This window comes from Hipposideros armiger, unplaced genomic scaffold (genome assembly GCF_001890085.2).
Source record: "Hipposideros armiger isolate ML-2016 unplaced genomic scaffold, ASM189008v1 scaffold_1159, whole genome shotgun sequence".
Lineage (NCBI taxonomy): Eukaryota > Metazoa > Chordata > Mammalia > Chiroptera > Hipposideridae > Hipposideros > Hipposideros armiger.
In genome coordinates this window covers 279,095-298,984 of record NW_017732509.1, presented here as the reverse complement: position 1 = coordinate 298,984, position 19,890 = coordinate 279,095, and the positions used below count along the sequence as shown (strand labels likewise).

Genomic DNA, 19,890 nt, shown 5'->3' with positions numbered 1-19,890 from the left:
CTTAGTGTGGGTGTATGGGAAAAGCTGCTACAGTAAACTCCAATTTTTTAACAGCTCTTGAAAAAAATCTGGTGATTCCGAACCCTGCTGATACCACTTCAGGAAAGTCACCTAACCTCTCTGTGCCCCAGTTCCCTGTATGGCGGGATAGTACTAGGACACATCTCATCATCTATTGAAGAATGAATGAAATACAGGACATGTTGGGAACAGTGTCTGGCACTCAGTGAGTGCCATCTAAGTACTTTATGTTAGTGATTATTAACTTTCACATTTACTGTCTGTTTCTGGCAAGTGACTTTGGTTTCTGTTACAGTGGTATAAAAATTCTTTCCTATTACATTTATTTAAGTTTTAAATGTCTATTTAAGGAAGCATATCAAGTAAATAATAGTTCTTCTGGCTTAAAGATGTGGCTCCAAATGGTAATGACAGGTCTCAAATGGCAGAATGGTGGGAAACCCAGCCCTCAGATTAAGCCAGAAGCTCCTTATTATGGCTGTCCAGGCAACCTGGACAGAAAGCCTTTGGGAGTGTCTAGCTCACTCCAGGACTGCTTGTAGTCAGGGCTGCTGCTGCTCTGGACCCAGGACCCAGGATTTTCAGGTCACCCAAATCCCCGGGGACCCCAAATCACATCTACACCAGTGTTCCTGAGCTTCCTCCAGACTGGCATTATTTGTAAGCAGATCTGGACCCTGGGGCCCTGAAGGTAGAAGTCTTGTCCTCTTGGGCTGCCACCTGGTGGCCAATATTGAGAACAACATCTCAGCCCTATCCCTGTCCAGAAAAGTCCCTTAGAGACTCCTTCCCTGGAGGTCCATGGGGTAGCCTTGTTGAGTCTTGTGGTAGGAGGATTAATATGCCCTGCCAGAGGCCCAGGGCCTCATAGCTTGCCTGAGATGATGCCCTTTGCAGCCTCTGTCTTCTCACAGGAGAAGACATGCATGTCTTCTCATGCATGCATGCATTCTTTCATTCATTTAACAGATACCCACTCTGTGCTGAGATTCCAGGGGAGAGAACAAGACAGATATGCTCTCTACCCTCATGGATTTTTATTATAGATGAAGGAGGGCATAGGAAGTAGGAATAAATATATAAAATCATAAGTGCTGCGAAGGAAATAAAGCAGAATAAAGGGATGGGAAGTGTGTATATTGCACACAGGAGGGTGGTAGGGGCAGGCCTCAGGGAGGAGGGCACTTTGAGCTGAGATATGAATCAGATCAGTAGGATCATGCAGGTATGGGGGCAGGGAGGAGGAGATTTCCAGGGAGAGAAAGGGCTCCTGTGGAGGCCCTGAGGCAGTGATTTAGTTGCTGTTGCTAAGTAATAAATTGCCCTAAAATTGAACTTAAAACAACCATTTAAATTTTGCTCATGATTTTCTGAGCCAGAAATTGGGAAGGGGGATCAGTTGGGTGCCCCCCACTGGGGGTCTCATGCTGCTGTATCCAGTGACAGTTGGGACTGACCATCTGGAGGCTGGCTGGCCTGGGCTGCCTTTCCCTGAGGGCTCCATCTCGCACTGGAGTTCAGTGGGTCATGGACTTGAGCAGCCTGGAGTCCTTGGTACCTACCTGGGTTTGGCTTGCAGTGCCTGCCTGCCTTTCTTTACTCCTTACTAGTTTTAAGATGTTATTTATTTGGTTTACCCAAGAATCAAAAATTAAAAAAAACACGAGTTTTTTTCAATTGAGGTGATATTTACCTAACATAAAATTAATCATTTTAAAGTGTACCATTCAGTGGTATTTAGTACATTGACAATGTTGAAAACACCAGCGTTTCACAGTGCAAGTCTCCTTCCCTCCCCATCTCTCCCCAGTTCCTGTGTATCCTTCAAAGTGTCTCTCTCTCTCTCTATTTATATATCTATTTGCTTTCTCTTTTCTTTACACTTTGTACTATTACATACATCACTCTATTCCTTGCTTTTTTGATAGCAGCAACAATTAGAAAAATAACAATATCTTATTCTTGTCTGGTACTTATTCTGTGCCAGGCAGTGTTTTAAGACCTTCCCATGTATTATATCCTCAGACACATCCCATAAGGTAGGTACTGTTATTGCTTTTTACAGGTGAAGAAACCCAGGCACAGAGAGGCTAAGTAACTTACCCAAGGACACACAAGCTCATGAGTGGTATAGCCAGGGTTTGAACCTACCAGTCTGCCATATTTAATATCTGTGAGATCTTCTTTCTTACAAATAGCTTGTACAATTTTTGAAAAATTAAACTCTTTATTTTGGAATACTTACAGATTCACATGCAGTTGTATGAAATAATAGAGATCCCATGTGCCCTGTCCCCCAGTGATCACCTCTTGCAGACTATCATGCAATATCACAACCAGGACATTGGCGTTGATGCAGTCCATTTGTCCATAAAAATGGGACGGTGAAGCCCACAGGCCATGACAGGACAAAGTGAACTGGCTCACATGGTGTGCTCAGAAGAAGGAGCACTTGAAAGGTGTTAGCTGTTTTTTTTCACCTTTCTGGTGTAGGCAGGGTGCTGAGTGCTTACATAAGGTATTTGTGCCTCCTGCAGCCTGAGTGGTTAATTACCACCCACTTGTGTAGATTGGGATAGGGCCCAAGGCCACAGGGCTGGTCAGGAGCTGAGCTGAGCTGAGTTCAGACCCAGGTGTACTGCTTTTCCAGGACCACTGGGATTCAACTGCAACTGCAGTCACTCTCTGCTGTGTGAGTGAGACTAGAGCCTCAGTTTCCTCATCCATAGCTCAGGGATAATGAGGAGCACTTTCTCCCAGAGTCATTAATGGGATTGGGCATGAGGACCATCTCTAGGCAGGCCCTTCACATGGAGCTTTGGGAAGGGGTAAAACAGTGTGCACCGCAGTGGGAGCTGAGGAGGGTACACTCGCTGTTGGGTGGGCTCCTACTGTGTTTGTAAACACCCCCTCCCCCCCGACACACACACAGGTGGCAGGGAGAAGGGGTACAAGGGAACTGCCTGCTTTCTGCACATATCCCTCACTCTGTGCCAGGTTCAATGCCATATGGCTCCCCATCATCGAGACAAACCCCAATATGACCTCCCTGGTGTGACTCCCCCATAAGACTGCCAGAGCAAACCCCAGCATTACAGCTCCACAAACTCCCCAAAGTCATACCCTAAAATCACAACCTCTAAGTGCCACTAACAGGACAAATGAACCCCCAGCTAGCTGTCTCCCCTGTATGAAGCCTGCCTCTCCCCCAGAACACTGCCCCCGCCCAAGTCAACACTGCAGGCAGCCAGCCTAGGGGCCAGTGACCCTATGACCTACACATGGCTCCTTCTGCAGGCCATGGACCCAATGAGGGGCTGGAGGAGGTGGCTCTGGGGCTGGAGTTTCCCTCCCAGTGAGACCTTGACTGCCTCTCCACAGAACCGGCCTCTGCCTCAGTCTCAGCCAGACATGTCTAGCCTCCAGGCGCTGTGCTCTGGCCTGCCCCTGCAGCCCCTCCCGGAGAACCAAGGACGCTGGGCTGGTGTGCCCCATGCTCCAGTCAGGACCCCAGGCCTCAGCCCTGCAGAGGAGCAGGTAAGAATTTGGGCCCCATTCCTGCTGGGACTCTGCCTTCTGCATGGTCTCAGGTGGGTAACCCCTCCTTCCTGTTCTCTCTGCAGGAGCTGAGGCTGGGGGTCTCAGGAACGCCCAGTGGGGGTGGCGGGAGAGGGGGAACCCATAGGTGCCAGATTCCATCACACCCCATAGCCCTCATTTTCTCCCCAGTGGCCATGGTTGGGTACGGGATTATGGTCCCCATTGACAGATGAGAACCCTGAGGCTCAAGGTCACCCAGCCAGTAAGTGGTGGTGCTGTGGCTGCCTCCAGTCCTAGGAGGATTGGGGCCACTGTGAAGTGCCCCAAATGTACAGAAGCAGTATATGTACCTTCTTGGCCCAGGCTCGCACATGGCTTTGAAGTTCTACGCTGCAGTAGATGAGCTCTTTGTTTTCGTTTATGGGGCACACCCTCTCCCCAAATCTTCCAGTGAGTTTGCAGCTAGCTGTGTAGCTAGAACCCTAGTGAGGGCATGGGGTGGGGGTGTGCTGGTGAGAGCTGGCTCAGAAACCAGGCACCCCCTCTTGATCACCCACAGCCTCTCCAGCCAGCACTTCCTGCAAGTCGCTGTCTGGGAGCTGCTTGTCGCCCCTGTAAGCAGGGGATGAAAATACACCACACGGTAGTGGAGGAGACCAGATAAAATAAAGTACTGTGCATGGCTACATAGATAGTTTTCTCCTGCTTTTTCTTTGCTCAGAATTACTCAAGAATTTCAGGAACAGTGTGGGGCAGGGAGAAAATACTAATAAGCACAAAGATCAAGAGAGGAACCCAACCACCCCAGGATGGATAAGGACTGCTCCCATTTGTGGGGCTGCCCCCTAGACTCCACCAAGTGCTTCCCACATAGGGGGAACAGGGTGCTGGGGAGCACAGGGGAATGGGGGGGCGGGGTGCTGGGGGCGGGTCTGGGAGGAGTACGCATTGGGGTAGGGTGGGGGCGGGGTGCTCTGCCGCCCTTCATTTAACCTATCTGGCCCAGCTCAGCCACGTCAGAGCAGAAGCTCTTGTTTTCTCCCTCTGGGTCACCTCCCTACTGGGCACCAATGCCTTGACCTTTGACAAGAGAGTGTGAAGGACCTTGCCACGTGCACATCTCAGGTGACACCCTATGGTTATGTGCTAGTAATTGGCTTCCACAGTGTGTTGTGCTGAGATGAGGGCACTTGGGAGCTGAGGAAAAGAGGCCACCTCAGCTTTGCCTATGTTTGTCATAGGTTTATTTAAAGAGCACGAAGCCCTTGGAGTAGGGATGACTTGCCAGTCTGAGGAGTTTGAGCTGTTGAAGGGGCTAAATCTCCTATCTGGATGCCAGTTAGCCAGACTTCAGCTGGTGCCTGCGAAATAATAAGAAATATATGTGTATAAATATATGTATAAGCTTGGAGCTTTCAGCCCCACCCCGGATACTCCAGAAAGAATAGAGGGGCTGGAGAATGAATTAATAATTAACTATACCTACATGCTGAAGTCTCCATAAAAATCCCTTAATTAGGGGTGAGTTTGGAAAGCTTCCAGGTTGCTGAATGCATGAAGGTGCTTGGGTGCAGGGTGGTGAGCTCAGAGAGAGCATGGAAGCACCCCTTTCCCAGACCTTGCCCCATGTATTTTCATCTGGTTGTTCTTCTGTATCCTATATCATATTGTTTTTTATATAATAAGCCAGTAAACATAATGTTTCCCTGAGTTCTGTGAGCTGCTCTAGCAAATTATTGAACCCTTGAAGGGGGTTGTGGGAACCCCGATTTATAGCTGTTGATCAGAAGTACAGGTGACAACCTAGACTTCAATTGGCATCTGAAGGAGGGGGCAGTCTTGTGGGACTGAGCCCTTAACCTGTGGGATCTGTGCTGACTCCAGATAGATAGTGTCAGAATTGAGTTGAATTGTAGGACACCCAACTGATGTCAGAGACTTGGTCAGTGTGGGAAAAACCCCCACATCTGGTCACAGAAATGTGCTGTGTGAGAACACTTTCTCCTGTAGAGGAGAGACATGATTCCTACACAGTTCCCAAACCCAGTGATAGCTTTATCAGCAGCTCAATTTATACTTTTACTTTGCTTGTTTTCTATATTTTTATTTAAATGTGTTTCTTTGACTTTCTTTCTTCCTTCCTTCCTTCCTTCCTTCCTTCCTTCCTTCCTTCCTTCCTTCCTTCCTTCCTTCCTTCCTTTCTTTCTCTGTAGCTGAGCCATCCTGCCACCTGTTGGCAGCTCAGAAGCAGCTCAGCTCAGGCCGTGCATCAAACTGCTGTTGCTCAGAGCTCATACTCAAGTGAGCGAGCTCTTAACCAACTGAGCCACTCGGCCGTCCCTGTTTCTTTCACTTTTGACATAAACTTTGAAAGGTAATTTTAGGAGATAAGCAAATTAAATATTATAAAAGTAAAAGTTCCCCCACTCCACCTCCCCAAGTCACTATTTGTTTATTTATTCATTTTTTTGGTGTATGGTTCCAGGAATATTTTATGTACATGCGAGTTATGTATGTGTTCTTAAAAGTAGAAGTAGAAGCATTCTATATATGTTAGGGTTTTTTTAGTTTTTATTTTTATTATTTTATTTTTTTAGCTGAGTCATCCTGCCACCTGTTGGCAGCTCAGCTCGGGCTGGGCATCGAACCACTGTTACACAGAGCTCGCACTCTTGAGCGAGCTCTTAACCAACTGAGCCACTCGGCCGGCCCTATTTTTTATAAGAGTTTATTTGCGCCAAACTGATGATATGTGGGAAGCAAGATCTCATATACTCCTTTGTCAGTTTTTTCTTTTTTTTGAGATTGTTCATTATTGGTGTATTTAAAGTTGCCCCCATTCTTTTAACTGTTTTATAATATTTCATTTCTGTGATCTAAAATGTGCTTCACTCTTTGCTCTTCGTAAAGTAGATTTCTCTGTTTAAATATAGAGTATGCACTGTGTATGACATTTTAGCCAATGTATTCTCAGCATGAGCACACGACAACTTCTACAGTGCAGAGGAATATTTAGTCATATACTATGCCCAGTTCCCCTATTAGAAATGTCTTTAGCATTCCCCCTCCGCCATATGCAATTTCTCTTACTGACCTTTTCCCCAAGTTCTGCCCCACCTGAAATGGGCTGGCTGGGCATCAGATACCAGATCTAAAGACCTCTCACACGTGTCTGAGTTCCCATCACTACTAACACTGTCCTGAGCTTCTTGAGTATAGGGCTCTGTGGGGCTCATTTCTGGGTCTTCGGTGACACCAGCAGTTGTTTGTTGAATGAGTGTACAGGACTATAGGCTAAGTGCCCAAACCAACATCCTACAACAGTTTAGCAGGCAGGAGAAACCTCTTCTGGGAAGAGGAGGTCTTGGCAACATGGGCAAGGTTTTTAGACTGGAAAATATGAGAAGTCTATTTCGAGACAAAGAGAGGTAGTAACCAAAGATGTAGAGATGGGACTGTCCAGAGTATATTGGGGGTATAAGCCTGAGCTGGGTGCTGAGCTTGGAGACCCAGGCCCAGCATGGTTATAGAGGACCCTGCATGCCAAGAACAGTGTGGACTTTACCAGATAAGTAATGGGGAGCCCATGAAGGTTTCTGGGTAGGGACATGGCCTGCTACTTAGCAATACACCCTAGAGAGTGTAGAGGTTTCTACAGTTCCTAAAGGGGGGGGGGTGAACAGAGGCCCAGTTGCAGTAAACAACTGGCAGCTTGGAGGGCCATGAGTGTGAGAGATGATCATTTTGCTAGCGAGCACTCCTCATGCGGCACGTATGTGTGCCGGACACTGTTCTAGGCATGTCAGTTTATTTAGTCCCAAAGACAGCCCTGTGAGGTATGTGCTATCATTGCACTTATTTTACAGAGGGGGAATTGGAAGCTCAGAGAAGGGGTGCATGCACATGCCACGTAGCAGACGCTCAAGAGAGGCTCCCTGTCCCCAGCTAGAAGAGCCTGAGCCACAGTGGACCCAGAAAGTCAGGCCAGAACTGGTTGAGGGTCCTAATGGAGCTGTGCTAGAGGGGTTCAGGGATGGGGGTGATTCAAACAAGGCCAAACCAGTTGGATCATGGCCATCATTTTGGCAGAAATAGTGACAGTCAAAAACTTTCAGGTGGGTGATGTTTGCTCTTCAGGTTCACTGCCAGGTTAGAATGAAAAGTAAAGCACAGGCCAAATTTTCTCTCTCTCTCTCTCTCTCTCTCTCTCTCTCTCTCTCTCACTCACACACACACACACACACACACACACACACACACACACACACGTACCCCTCCCTGTCCTGGGAAGTAAACAAAGTTGCAGGCTGGTATCCTTGTAGGTGATCAGCTACCACCCAGGAAAGGTTTGGTCATGGCAGGATTCTGTCACTGTCTTCTTAGTTTCCTAGGGCTGCTGTAACCAATCACCACAAACAAAGTGGCTTAATACAGCACAAATCTATTCTCTTATCATTCTAGATGTCTGAAATCTGAAATGGGTTTCAGTAGGCTAAAAGCAAGAAATATTATTGCACTAATATGGAAATCATTCTTGTGCTTTTGTTCTCTTATTATCTTGACTCATTTTGGGGGCACAAATATGACCTATCAGGTTGTCCTGGATTATGTTTACATAATATACTTTTAGTAGCATTAGATATATTGTAAAATGTCAAGTTAAAAAAAAATGCAGCAGGGCTGCTGCTGCATTCCTTCTGGAGGCCCTTGGGGAGAATCCATTTTCTTGCCTTTTCCAATTTCTAGAGTGTCCAGAACCTCTGGACTTTTGCATTTCTTGGCTTGTGACTTCTTCCTCCATCTTCACAGCCAGGAGCACAGCAAATTCAGATCTGTCTTTCTGACTCTGATCCTCTGCTTCCCTCTTGTAAGGACTCTTGTGATTACATTGGGCCCACCTGGCTAATGAAGGATGCTTTCCCATCTCAAAAGCCTTAATTTAATCTTATCTGCAAAGTCTCATTTGCCATGTAAGGTAGCATATTCACAGGTTCCAGGGATTAGGATGTGGACATCCATGGGGACCATTATTCTGCCTACCACACCATCGGGTTCCCAGAATCCTCCAATCCAGTGGCTGAACATAGGACCTTTTATGAATTAATCCTCTGGCCCTAAAGGTACAGGCCACTGAGCTTGTTAGGCAAGGTGGGGGCGAGGGGTGCAGGGGTCTCTAAAACATTCGATCTAATTTATGTGTCTTGAATACACCTGACTTCACCATCAAGAACCCACTTGTCCCACACATTATGTAGTTAATAGGCCACAATTTCACCAGTGGAAACCCATCTCTGACACTATATGCTGCATAACCCACCCTCTGGTGTAGGCTGAGATGTGCAGAGCTTGTGGTAGCATTGTGTGATTAGTATGCCAGCTGACCACCCACAGTGTGAATTCCCAAGTGGGGCTCCAGCTGGCGCTCCCTGTGGGTGCTGTGGCATTTGATGTTAAACTAAAGACCTGCAAACAAGGAAGCTGCAAAGCTGGGGAGGGACAGAAAGCAAAAAATACTCCCCAGGTTCTGGCTTGGGGTCTTTAAAGAATAGATGGGTAGAGTGCCAGGCATTGCACATTATCTCTCTCATCTAATCCTTCCAACTACACAGCTTGGTGGGCCATGCTGAGAGATGAGGAAAATGAGGCAGGGGTGACCTGACCAAGCTCACACAGCTAGTATGTGGCAGGGCCAGGAACACACTCAGCTGTGCCTGCTGTTCCATTCTCAGCAGGAAGTGACCGACCTCATCACTCCACTCAGCTTGTTCTCGCTGAGCCTCCTCCCCTGCTGAGGTTGCCAGGGTCCATGGGGCACTTGGGCCTTCCCCCAGGCCTGCCCCAGGGCTGCTGCAGGACCTTGGGCAACTCACACAACCTGTCTGAGCACCATTTTCTCATCTCAGTGCCAATAACTGCCCCCACCCTCACCAAAGACTTGGAGTATTGAATCCAGGCCAGCAAACAGAGCTGCTTCTTTTAAAATTTTTCATTCAAGAAATAATTATTGCATGCCTTTTATATAATTCTAGACATAGGTGATAATGTTATTGAACAAATATAGAAGAAAACTTTCCTGAACTAGTTACACACATGAAATTGCAGATAAAAAGACATAATTTATCCTCGAAAGAAAAAAAAACTTGATGTAGAATAGTTGACAATAAGAGATATCTAGGCTAAATTACTGAATTTCAGGGATAAAGAAAAATTCAATGGCGATAAAATTGAAAACTTTTACAAGGGAAAAATAGGCAAATAGCTTTTGTGCTGCGTTTAGGATTCTGGAAATTGCCAGAATCCCCTTTATGGGACATGTGCATAAATACTTCATTTTAAAACAGATTGAAGGGCCGGCTGAGTGGCTCAGTTGGTTAAGAGCTCACTTAAGGGTTTGAGTTCTGAGCAACAGTGGTCCGAGTCCAGGCTGAGCTAAGCTGAGATGCTACTGTGTTGCCACCAGGTGGCAGGGTGGCTCAGCTAAAAAAAAAAAAAAAATTAAAATTAAAAAAAATAAAATAAAACTGATTGAATTTCATACAACTTTTAAATACATTTCATAGAATGGCTGAGTCATTTATATTAACTGACATAATTTTAAAATCATTAATTTTGACAGGAAGTTTTGTTATGTTTTTGAGTTATGTGATTATCTGAACAATGTTGCAAACACATTTGACACAGTTAAATCCCACCTTCTTCATCTACCACCTTGGTAAAATATCAAATTAAGCCTGAGTAATGAAGCCTGCATTTCTGGAGAACAGTGAATACAGTGGTTTCAGACGGCAGCTGCCACCTCCTAGCAGGTTGTGAAATTGGTTTAGGGGGTTGCAACCAATATTCATTAGGAAATGAAATAAAAGAAGTTAGAACAGGATAGAATATATTAGGACCCTTGTAGTAGTAGTAGTAGTAGTAGTAGTAGTAGTAGTAGTAGTAGTAGTAGTGTGTAATATATATTGCTTTTGAAACTTTTTTCTTTATGTTCATTATCTCTTGGCAAGCTCTGATTAGAAGCTATACATCAGTTTAAAAAAACAAAACAAAAAACAAACCAACCTTTGTGCCGAGGTGTAACATGCACAAAAAGCAGCCCAAACCCCATGGACACAGGTGTGCATCTCCCAGGTGTACAGACAGAGGGAACGGGCCCCAACCTCAAAGGGTAACTACTGTCCTGACTTCTCACAGCATACCTTAGCCACACTTGTTCTTGAACTTTGTGTCCTGGGAGTTATGCAGTACGTCCCTTTTGTGTCAGCTTCTTTCACTCAACATGAGGGCGGGAGATTCATCCTGGCTGCTGCATGTAGTTGTGGATTGTTCGTTCTCCTTGCTGTCCTGTAATGTTCTGGGACCCCCAGAACTTGTCAGAAATGCAAACAGACTTTGGGGGTGGGTCCAGCACTCTGGGTGATTCTTATGCCGGATGGCCTTGAAAGACTCCTGTGGGGGCATATTCCTAGTCACTGCTTTTAAGGGAGAAACTCATATTTCTGATCAGTTTTTTTTTTCCAAGAGGGAAGGGATTATGTGCTTTTATTCTATGTGAAAATTAAGCGAGGAAATGGCTCCCTAAACCCTTTTGAGGTTCTGAAATTCCTTGAGCTGACCTTTTCTCCCTCTTGAATTGTCCCTCCTTCTCTCTCTTCCAACCTCACCTGCCCCTAAGGCCCCAGTAACACCCCTGTCATTCACTCCTAGGGACATGTCTTAGCCCTCTGTGTCTGACCTCTGGACACAATGAACAGGCTGTCCCTCTCCTAGGCCTCTGCTCTCAGCCTCCAGGGCTCCCGTGCTCCTGGCTGGGCTCCCAGCTCCCGGTCTTGCTGACTGACATTTCTGCCCCTGCTCAAATGCTGGTGTCCTTAGGGCCCAGTCCTAGGGCCTTGTTTCTTTTCCTGTCACCTCCTGCCTTGTAGTGTCCAAAGCCCAGCTGTCTTCTCTGAGTCTCCTACCATCTCTCTCCTGAATGAATGAGTGGATACATTTACCACAGCCAGTTCCTCATCTCCCCTCACCCCCAAAGTGGTTGGATTTTATGGTCATCTGAATGGATAAATGACCTCAATGTCCATCCAGACACCAGGTCATCACCTCAGGCCCCTCCCCCACTTCACCTGCCTCCACCCTCAGGCTCCAGTCTGGGTGTTGGAAGGAAGAGAGTTATGAAGGAGTCAGCCAAGACTCCGGGCCTTGACCCTAGTAAGACAGATTGTAAGGAAGGAAGGAAACAAACAAATCAGAGTGTGTCTGACACTGAAAAGCTCCAGAAGGAAACAAAGGTGGGAAGAGAGGCTGGGAGTAAAAAAGGCAAGGACAGCCAGGCCTCTGAAGAGGGGCATCTGGACTGAGACCAGAATGAAGGGAGGAGCCCTCCAAGGGAAGCAGGGTGGCCAAGGGGGTTTAGGCAGCAGGAAGGGTAAGTGCAAATGTCCTGAGGCAGGACCAAGAACATCAATGATGTCTAGAGAAGAGTGATAAGGCTGTGGTGGGGGGGTTGGCGGGGTGAGGGAGTGTGGGAGTTTGGGCTGCTTTTCCTACTTGGATAGAAAACCCTTAGAAGGCTTCATGCAGCAGATGATGTTGTAGATGGGCCTAGGGTGAGAACTAGGCAGTCTCTGGGTGGGGCCATATGTTTCTGAGTGGAGCAGGTGCAAATCCAGGTAGGGAAGGTGAGCCCGTCATAGAAGCCTCAGGATGTTTGGCCTGGAGCCCCACACCCCTTGCTGCCCCTCACCACTCTCCTCCCCCAGCTGGCGCTGAGGAATGCCCTGCGCTACTTCCCCCCGGATGTGCAGAAGCTGCTGGCCCCTGAATTTGCCCAGGAGCTGCGACTGTACGGGCATATCTATATGTACCGCTTCTGCCCCCGCATTAAAATGAGGTGAGTGCTGGTGGGCGCTGCTTCAAAGGGGGCCCAGAGCGGGAAGGGAGGGACATAGGAGGGACATGCTGGAGATCAGTAACCCCAGAGAGTCAGCAGGGAGGCAGAAATTGAGGTTGTCTGCATTGGGAGGACCATGGACATGGCATGCTAAGTCAATGCCCCTCACACAGAAAGAACAAGTAGCAGTGTTGTCATCAGTGGGGCCTGCAGCCTAGAGCTGAAGCCCCCAAGCCTGGCGAGAAGATGGGGGATCCTTACCAGATAAGTCCCTCTGGCCCACTGAGTAGACAGTCCTGTGCAATCCTGGAGCCAAACTGTATACAAAATCCCTTTCTAAAAACCCCACATTCTATCGTCCTGCTAGAGGGCAAGGAGGGCTTCAGAGGGTGGCTCTACCCGTGTCTTCAGACAGCTCGAGCTTCCCAGTGGGGCTCTCACGCTGAATGCTGCAATGCACTGGAGGCCTTGCGAAGAAACTGCAGTGGCTGGTCCTCACCCCACAGTCAGCAGGTCCAGGGGTGGGGCAGGAGCCTCTGCCCTCACAGTTCCCAGATGCTGCTGCCCCACCCAGGTATCACACTGAGCACCTTTATTCTTGGATATGCCAGAAGCCCAGACTTACCTGGTACCACCCCAGGGAATTGCATTCTCCCCATAAAGCAAGAGCCGCATCCCTTCATTTCTGTTGTGCCCTGCTTGCCTGGCACCTGCTGTGGAATTGGTGTCCAGGATCACGAGTGGTGTGAAGGAAAGAAGGAATGAATAAACTGCACCTGGAATAGAGGCTTCTAGAAAGCGTTGCTTCAAAGTCAGTACTCTCCCAATTACAGCCTGCTGAGAAGGGAGGAAGGGTGGCCCAGGTGGGGTAGAGGCCGAACTCCCCATCCCTGGAAGGGCCGGGGTGCAAAGCACAAGGTGAGCACCAAAGCAGGTTGGCGTTGGTTCCTGCGGGGGAGCTCCCAGGTGACTTCTGCATGATGTCGGGTCTTGCTGTCCACACCTGTGTGGCCAACAGCTGGGCAGCGGCCGGGGGTGCCTGAGCTTTAGCAGGAAGGAAGGCTGGTGCCCTCCCATCATCACTCCCGGTGACTGGACTCCCCTTGCAGGGCCTACCCAATCGAGCAGTACCCCTGCCGGACGAAAGCTGCAGCAGCCATCATGCACATGATCATGAACAACCTGGACCCTGCCGTGGCCCAGGTAACGGCTGGGGCAATCGAGGCATGGGGGCCAGCACTGTCCAATAGAAACTTAACATGAGACACACATGTAACGTGTTTAAGCTTTTTATTTAGAGAGAACGATAGCTTCACAGGAAGTTGTAACAATAGTGTACAGAGAATACATACCCTTCTCCCAGCACCCCCAGTGGCTGATTCTTCTGTAACTAAAGCACAGCACCCAACACCAGGACATCAACATTGGTACAATGGAAACATGTGTAATTTTAAATTTCCTAATAGCCACATGAAAAAATAAAAAGATGGATTTAATACTGTGTTTTGTTTATCTGGCTATCTGAAATATTATCATTTCAACATGCAATCAATAAAAAATTATTGAGATAGTTAACAATTTTTTTCTACAAAATCTTTGAAATCGGGTGTATTTTATACTTTGAGTATGTCAGACAGGCCATGGTTCAAGTGCCTAATAGCCACATATAGACAATGCAGGTCCGGCCACATGTACCTGTCCCAGACCTCCTTGAGAGCCAGTCTATACATCAGATTCCATATTTGAGAAAGGATAGCCTTTGCGGGTGAGTCTCCAAATATTATATTTGAAGGTAGAACTTCCTTAGCCCTGGCTCTGGACCCAGAACCTAATCACAGATGGACCCCTGACACTGACCCTGGGCTGAGTTCCCCAAGTGACCCCAAATCCAGCTCTGTCCCTTACCCCAGTCACAGATGGGCTGATGTTGCTGCAGGAGCTGCTGCCTCTGGGTCTCACCACTTCTGGCTTCTCCCTTTGCCCCCACCATTCCTTCTTTAAGGGGCATTGGCTACCTTGCTCCGTTGAGCCCAGCACAGGGCTCCTGGGAAGGCCCTCCCTTCCCAGGCCACCATCTCAGATGTTACCATGTCTTCTCCAGTTTCCCCAGGAGCTCGTGACCTACGGAGGAAATGGGCAGGTGTTCGGCAACTGGGCTCAGGTACGCTGGACTATGTCCTTGGACCCTATGCCCAGCCTTTCCCCCCATCATGTACTCTGGCCTGGAAGGAGGTTACAAACCCATGGCTCAGGACTCAGGCCTCTGCCTCCCTGATGCCTGAGATCGCAACACTGGAGGCAGTTTGGGAATGTTAAAGTTCATAAGGGCAGGAGTGGCTTTATTGGCGGCACCAGGAGCCACTAAAGCATAATGGAAGTCTGGAGGGACAGGGTACTAGGCAGGACCGCTGGGGCCTGGGGAGCTCTCAGAGCCTGGGCAGCGGCTTGAGACCTGCTGTGGGGCCCCCATTTACAGAGTCCTTCAATGTTTGCTCTCCCCTGCAGTTCTGGCTGGTGATGTCCTACTTGTCGCAGATGACGGAGGAGCAGACCCTGGTCATGTACAGTGGACACCCCCTGGGCCTCTTCCCAAGCAGCCCTGGGGCCCCGAGGCTGGTCATCACCAATGGGATGGTGGGTCCTGGGGCAGCTGGGCGTGGCGCCGGCCCAGGGACATTGGAAAGAGTCAGATGTCCCTGACACCTGCTTACCCATCGTTTCCAAGGGCACTGTGCTGCCCCCAAACCTTGACTCCTGTCCCTCTTTTCCAGGTCATTCCCAACTACTCTTCCAGAACAGAGTATGAGAAGCTCTTTGCCATAGGTGTTACAATGTAAGTCTCTATTTCAGTTTATATCACATCAATAAATATCATATATTTCCACCTTAGCGATACTTTATTATAAAACAATGTTGCGATATTAAATACAATTTTGAAAAACACTAAAAAATCACAGCACTGTAGTACTCTTTAATATTTATACATATCCCTAGTAGTTTTTATGGATATGCCTACAATTGTTACATACTCATAAGTGAGTGAACATACAAGTGCTGGGTCACATTCAATTGTCACTATGTTTTTCTAACATTTTATTATGAACAATTTCAAACATACAAAAAATTTAAAGAATTAACAGTGAATAACAAAATCCTGTGATTAATGTCCTACTAAACTCACCTTACCCTGTGTCTATCTGTCCATCCCTCTATCCATCCACCTGTTCAATTTGGGTTTTGATGCATTTCAAAGTAAGCTTTAAATATTATGGCCTGGAATTCAATATTTGTTTATAGTTCTTTTCTTTTGAAGTGAAATTTACACGTAATGAAATGCACACATCTTACATGCACCATTGGATGAATTCTGGCAATTGCACGCATCTGAGCAACTCAAACCCAATTAAGATGCAGAACACTACCATTTTATTTGTTATAAAATTAATGCATGCTCCAGGTTGAAACCTTTTCCCTCAGACATTATAATAAGAGCTACAATGAAAAGGAAATTCCTCTCCCGCCCTAGACTCCCCAGTTCACAGTGTTCCCTGCGTCCCTTCAAACATTTCTTATGCATGTGACTACAGATTTACATAGTTAGACCACTCTGATGCCTCTGCACTTGCTTTTCCCCTTTTATAGTACAGCTTGGAGACATTTCCGTTTCAGGAAACAGGGGCCTTGTTTTACCTACAGCGTTCAATTGAACCATCATGTATTTAGCCTACTTGCCTCCTGATTTGGCTTGTTTCCAGTTCTTTGGGATTCTAAAGAATGCTACACCTTTGTGGATCTTGGGGAGTAATAATAACCATGTGAAATGTGATCAAGTCTGTAGTATTGGGAGCCAATTAACCAGGCCTCAGGCTAATACTTTATAATATAATCATAATAATCACCATCATTTGGTGTTCTAGGATCTATAGGTTTAATCCTCTACACCAGTGGTTCTCAACCTTCTGAATGCCGCGACCCCTTAATATAGTTCCTCATGTTGTGGTGACCCCCAACCATAAAATTATTTTCGTTGCTACTCTATAACTGTAATTTTGCAACTGTTATGAATCATAATGTAAATATATTTTTGTTTTCTGATGGTCTTAGGCAACCCCTGTGAAAGGGTCGTTCAACCCCTAAAGGGGTTGCGGCCCACAGGTTGAGAACCGCTGCTCTACACAATCCTCTGAAATAGGTACTCTTATTAACCCATTTTGTGGAGGAAGAAACTGAGGCTCAGAAACCCAGTTATTTTTGTTGTTGCTCATAAGCAGTCGCTGTTGCTGTTCTTACTATTATGAGGCCTAAAGACTTCTGCTGTACAAGTGGAAGCAGCTCTAGTGTCAGAAGGATCAGGTCTGGGTACTGGCTCTATTGCCTCCTAACTGTGAGCTCCAGCAAGTCACTGTGCTTCTGTTTCGTTGACACAGGATGGAACTTTAAAGAGGGTGGAGTTGCAAAGTCAGATCTGGTTGACCCCAGGTGCCGTGGGCAATTAACTAAAGAAAAGATGTGAATCTCCAGTGGAAATAGGAAAAGATTTAAATATACCATATTAAGGATAACTAAAGCAAAGCCTTTTTCACTGTTGGGCTGACAAAAATGAAACTACAGATAATACCCAGTGCTGGGGAAGATGTGGGAAAACTGGCAATCACAGATTGTGGGTGGAGTCTACGTCAATGCAGCAGGCTGGGGGTGGCTGAGAGGACTACATCTAGCAACTGGGATCAAAGTTCCAGGTGGAGTAAACTTTGACCCCACAATTTTGCTTCCAAGTGTTATCTTTGGAGCAGCATGCAGCCGATCAGTTGAGCACAAAGGATTGAGCCAGAAAGACTTAAAATCAGTTCTCAACCCTGCTATATGTCCCTGTATAACCTTGGAACTCAGATCCAATCTGTACAGGGGCTATTAATTAATAAGGGTTGTGTGAAAATTAATGAAATTATGATAAAGGTGATACTCTTAGTAGGTGGCACAAAGGACAACCTTGGGTACTCTGCCTGAGTGAATGCAGGCCTACCAGGGAGTACACCCCATGGCAGGGGTTAGGAGCCCATTTGCCCTAGTTTGGGGGAGGGAGGATTTCTGATGGTTTTACCTGCCTCCCTGGATGGATGTTTATTATATTAGCGATATTCTCTCATATTGTGTAATATGCACATGACCTTTCAGGTAAGGGTGTTACCGGAGAGGGGGCCCTTCTCAGCGAGATGTCCGGGGTTGGCTCTCACACCTGGGATTAAACCTGGCAGAGTGGCTAGCTCCCCACACCAGAGGTCAAACCCAGGCCTTGGGGAGGAAAACTGGAATCTCAGCCGCCCCGTCTGCCAGGGGTTGGGCCCTTTTTGGCACGGTGTCAAGGTTCTTGGCATCTGGAGCAAGAAATTGAATGAGACCTGGAGGTAAAGTGGTGAAAAATGTTTATTAGAAGAGATAGTAGCGGTTCAATTCCCTGCCCGAGCTGAGCAGCCGCTGAGCTGCCAACAGGTGGCAGGATGGCTCAGCTTAAAAAAAAACGAACAACAGAAGAGATAGTGAAGCAGGATTTTTGATGTGTGTTTTTGTGTGTCCCCCCGGGATCATGGTCTTGTGGAACCAAAGAATGGAGACACAGACCAGAGAGGTAAAGTTGCAGAGAAGGACAATTTATTAGAAGAAAAAATACATTTCAAAGAAGCAGAAGTGGGCCCGAGCAGTAGAGAATGGCTCAAAGGCCATTATTAGAAGAGAAAATACACTCCAAAGAGTTTGGAGTGGGCAGAGCAAAAGAAGCTCAAAAGGCCCTAACTGGCCAGAACTTGGAGTTTTTAATAGCTTTTTTCTCTAGAATGGGCTGTTCCTCTCTGGGCATGGGACCACTTGATTGACACCTGTGATTGACAACAGGTTATTACCTCATCTTTTTAGACTGTGCATGTTCCTTCCCAGAATTCAGTCTGTTATAATGATATTAATGATTTCTGGGGATATGTATGATATTATAATGATGGTATAATGAGGCCCAAATGAAATGAAGGTCGTTATGGCCTTTACTGTGCAGGTGTGAGTGACTGGTCTAATCCAGTCTGGTATTTTGTACCCATTTGTTTCCCGGTAGGGGTGGATAATTACAATGAAAAGGGGAAGTTTTGGGTGGAGAGGGGAGGTGTGGGACATGCAGGAATGCAGAGACCCAACGCCTGCCTCTAACTACCTGCCTAGTTTTCCCCTTGAGAGATGTGATCCCCATAAAATCTCTACGGGGAAGTTGAGGGACAGGAGGTCTTTTCTTCTGTATCTGCTTCCTGCTGGGCAGGGGCGTAGAGCTGTCCCTGCCTATTGGGGGATTCACGGAACTCTCACCCTAGCTGATCTCACGTGAGAGGAAGGGGTCTCAAGATCCGACTGGAAGACAATGTTGACTTCTTTGGTTGAGACTGGCAGTCTTGCTGGGGTGCCCTCTGTATCCCCAAGGTCCCTAAATGAGGAAAAATAGATTTTAATTAATAAATTTCTTAAAGAGCAGAGCTCAAAGCTATAGATGAAGAGTGACTACAAGTTTAGAAAGAACATTAGCCTTTAATGTTTACAATCAACAAGTATACTGGCCTGGGGAAATGTTAAAACCTATTTACTCTCTAGGATGGGATTATCCAAGTGTTAGGTCCGGAATGGCTTGGGGAATGTTGGGAAGTCACAGACTTTTTATTTTTTAAGATTTTTATTGGGGAATTGGGGGAAGGGGAGCAGACAAGTTGCTGTCCTTTTGTTCTTCAGTCTAGTTGTGGAGGACGCTGTTTCACTGGCCCATGTTGGTATTGTGATCATTGTGCTCTTCCTGGCTGAGGCAGTTGGTCACCGGCCATTGGATGGCCAGTCACAGCGGCTCACGACAGCTTTTGCTGGCTGCTGACCACTCACGTTGGCTGCCGGCCACTCATGGTAGCTCACTGCAGCCCAGCTCCAGGTTGAGCTGTTGTTCACAATCTTAGCTGTAAAGGGTGCAACGTCACTGGCCCATGTGGGAACCGAACCAGCAGCCCTGCTACTCAGAGCTTGCATTCTCAAGCCAACTCTTAAGAACTGAGCCACTGGTCAGGCCGGGAAGTCACAGGCTTTTAAGTAGTTATCTAAAGCAGGGGTGGGTGAGAGATATTCTATGATTTAGTCTGGGCAATCTTTAGGATTCAGAAACTGATTAGAAAAGTAATCAAAGCTAGGGGCTAAGGAACTAAGAAACTAGGGAGAAGGAGACTTAAAATATCTATAGGAAAGACAGCTGGCCAAGTGGCTCAGTTGGTTAAGAGTGTGAGCTCTGAAAAGTGTTGCCAGTTTGATTCCCACATGGGCCAGTGAGCTGAGCCCGAGCTGAGCTGCCGCTGAGCTGCCAACAGGTGGCAGGATGGCTCAGCTGGTGAGAGCACGTGCTCCTAACAACAAGGTTGCCAGTTTGACTCCTG

At 47.1% G+C, this 19,890-nt stretch overlaps 1 protein-coding gene across 1 annotated transcript in view; it reads left to right on the top strand.

The window, feature by feature from the left end:
* Positions 1-3,391: 3,391 nt before the first annotated feature.
* UROC1 (urocanate hydratase 1) overlaps positions 3,392-19,890 on the top strand; it is a 48,457-nt gene continuing 31,958 nt past the window's right edge. Inside the window, exons 1-6 of the mRNA XM_019632656.1 lie at positions 3,392-3,558; positions 12,318-12,448; positions 13,558-13,651; positions 14,550-14,609; positions 14,954-15,082; positions 15,220-15,281. Of these exons, the coding sequence (XP_019488201.1) occupies positions 3,433-3,558; positions 12,318-12,448; positions 13,558-13,651; positions 14,550-14,609; positions 14,954-15,082; positions 15,220-15,281 (602 nt within the window). The 5' untranslated portion in view covers positions 3,392-3,432. The remainder of the gene's footprint in view (positions 3,559-12,317; positions 12,449-13,557; positions 13,652-14,549; positions 14,610-14,953; positions 15,083-15,219; positions 15,282-19,890) is intronic.